This window comes from Cryptomeria japonica, chromosome 10 (assembly GCF_030272615.1).
Source record: "Cryptomeria japonica chromosome 10, Sugi_1.0, whole genome shotgun sequence".
In the NCBI taxonomy this organism is placed as follows: Eukaryota; Viridiplantae; Streptophyta; class Pinopsida; order Cupressales; family Cupressaceae; genus Cryptomeria; species Cryptomeria japonica.
In genome coordinates this window covers 828,785,424-828,787,251 of record NC_081414.1, presented here as the reverse complement: position 1 = coordinate 828,787,251, position 1,828 = coordinate 828,785,424, and the positions used below count along the sequence as shown (strand labels likewise).

Genomic DNA, 1,828 nt, shown 5'->3' with positions numbered 1-1,828 from the left:
GACTCTTAGCCGAAGATGTTTCAACTTAAGACTCATGCTCCTAAGTAACTAAAACGACTGGGATGAGCTAGTGATGCTTAGATATTACACACAAAATATTAAAAAAGCCAGATAATATATACTTATAATTTAAAAATAATTTTCCAATTTTTATTTCATTATGCATGCATAAATCAGACAATACTCTTTTCTGCATTTTATCATACAGAGAATGCCAGAGATTTGAGCTTACAAATCCACATCTAAATTTAGAAGAGCAAACTAAAACCTCTAACTTAGTTAAAACATACTTTCTTGGTCTGGTGACACTGAAGATCAATTGCTTATATCAATGATCCAAAACTTTGATGAAAAAAATTTCAGAGCAGTGTAATCCAGAAATCTATTACATACTTGTACCTCCACTCAGATTAGAACCTGGTTCATCTACCAATAGGTAGACTCTCCAATCTAACATCAAATTTCATTTGCCACTGGCAAAATCTACAACAACAAATTATATACACCACCATTAAAACATATATGGCAGAAAAGAACTACAATCACACAGATCAATCAATTTCCTGCAATTCCAACATCCATCTTCACCCCAGAAGTGCCATTGATTCTGACAAAATCTTCAATTTTCCAAACACTGTTCTCTGAATAATATCCTGCCTTCTCCATAACTTGCTGAGACTGCTCTTCAGCAAACAAAGAAGACCCAGATCTCAGGATTGACAAAACCAAAACAAAATCTTTGAAGTTCAAGCCATTTAACATTCTCCCCATTAATGTCTGACAGATGGGATTCACCCCAAACTCTGGCACAGAAGATACCAGTTCATCTTCTGTTATGAAGCCCTTCCTATTTCTGTCAAGTGCACAGAATTGCTGATAAAACGAAACAATCTGCTGGTGTGAGAACTTGTAATTGCAGTGCTGCTGGACCTCCTCTATTTCATGGCTTGTAAGCATGGATGATACATTTCCCATTTCTCTGATCTTCAAGATTATAGCAGGAAGTGAAGATTATGTGACTTCTCTTGTGCTTGCTCTGTCTCTACAGAGTTCAGAAATTTATGGACTGAAGAAGGCAATTTGTGATGGGATACCAACATTTTTTTAACATTGTTTGTAGATGATATCAAGAACAATGTGGCAGAACCGATTATCTCTAAGTTGGATGATAGGGATGCAGATTTTTGGAAATGGTGACTAGGATCTGTCTTATCCAGATAAATTGTCCACACATAACTTGAGGCGTGGAGATCTAAGGCTAAAGTGCAAGCTTTAGGTGCATCGGTTTGTACTTCCTAGGTTGGATTCAATTATTATTATTATTACAAATTTAGAGGTTGTCATTAAATTAATCCAGCCTTACTGATTAGACAACAGATATTACAAATTGTATTATGCAGCTTATTTCATAAGTCTCTCCCATATAATTAAGGTTTTATGACATAACTTTAAGGTTTTATGACATAACTTGAGGCATGGAGATCTAATGCTAGTGTGTAAGCTATCCGATACGGAGCATGAGTTTTAGGCAGGGTGAAACCTCTTTGATTAAGAGCAAAGACACGTGGGGCATGATCTACTTCATCAGCAGACCAAGGGTCCATTGACACTCTTAGTTTTTTACAACAGCTTATTTGGCAAGTCTCTTGCATATAAGTAAGCTTTAGGGTAAGGTCGTCAAATATGATGTCACATTAAAAATAAGTTAGATAGGTAGTTGTACACTAAATTATGTTTTATGAGTGCAATGTGACATCTCATGATTTTTTTGAACTTTTTATATCTAAAGCATATTTTTTCATTGAATTATTGAGCTCATGATCAACAC

At 35.3% G+C, this 1,828-nt stretch overlaps 1 protein-coding gene across 1 annotated transcript; it reads right to left on the bottom strand.

The window, feature by feature from the left end:
• Positions 1 to 555: 555 nt before the first annotated feature.
• LOC131076839 (uncharacterized) lies at positions 556 to 975 on the bottom strand. The gene has a single exon (XM_058014175.2). The coding sequence runs from the start codon at positions 973 to 975 to the stop codon at positions 556 to 558; it is 420 nt and encodes a 139-aa protein (XP_057870158.2).
• Positions 976 to 1,828: the final 853 nt, after the last annotated feature.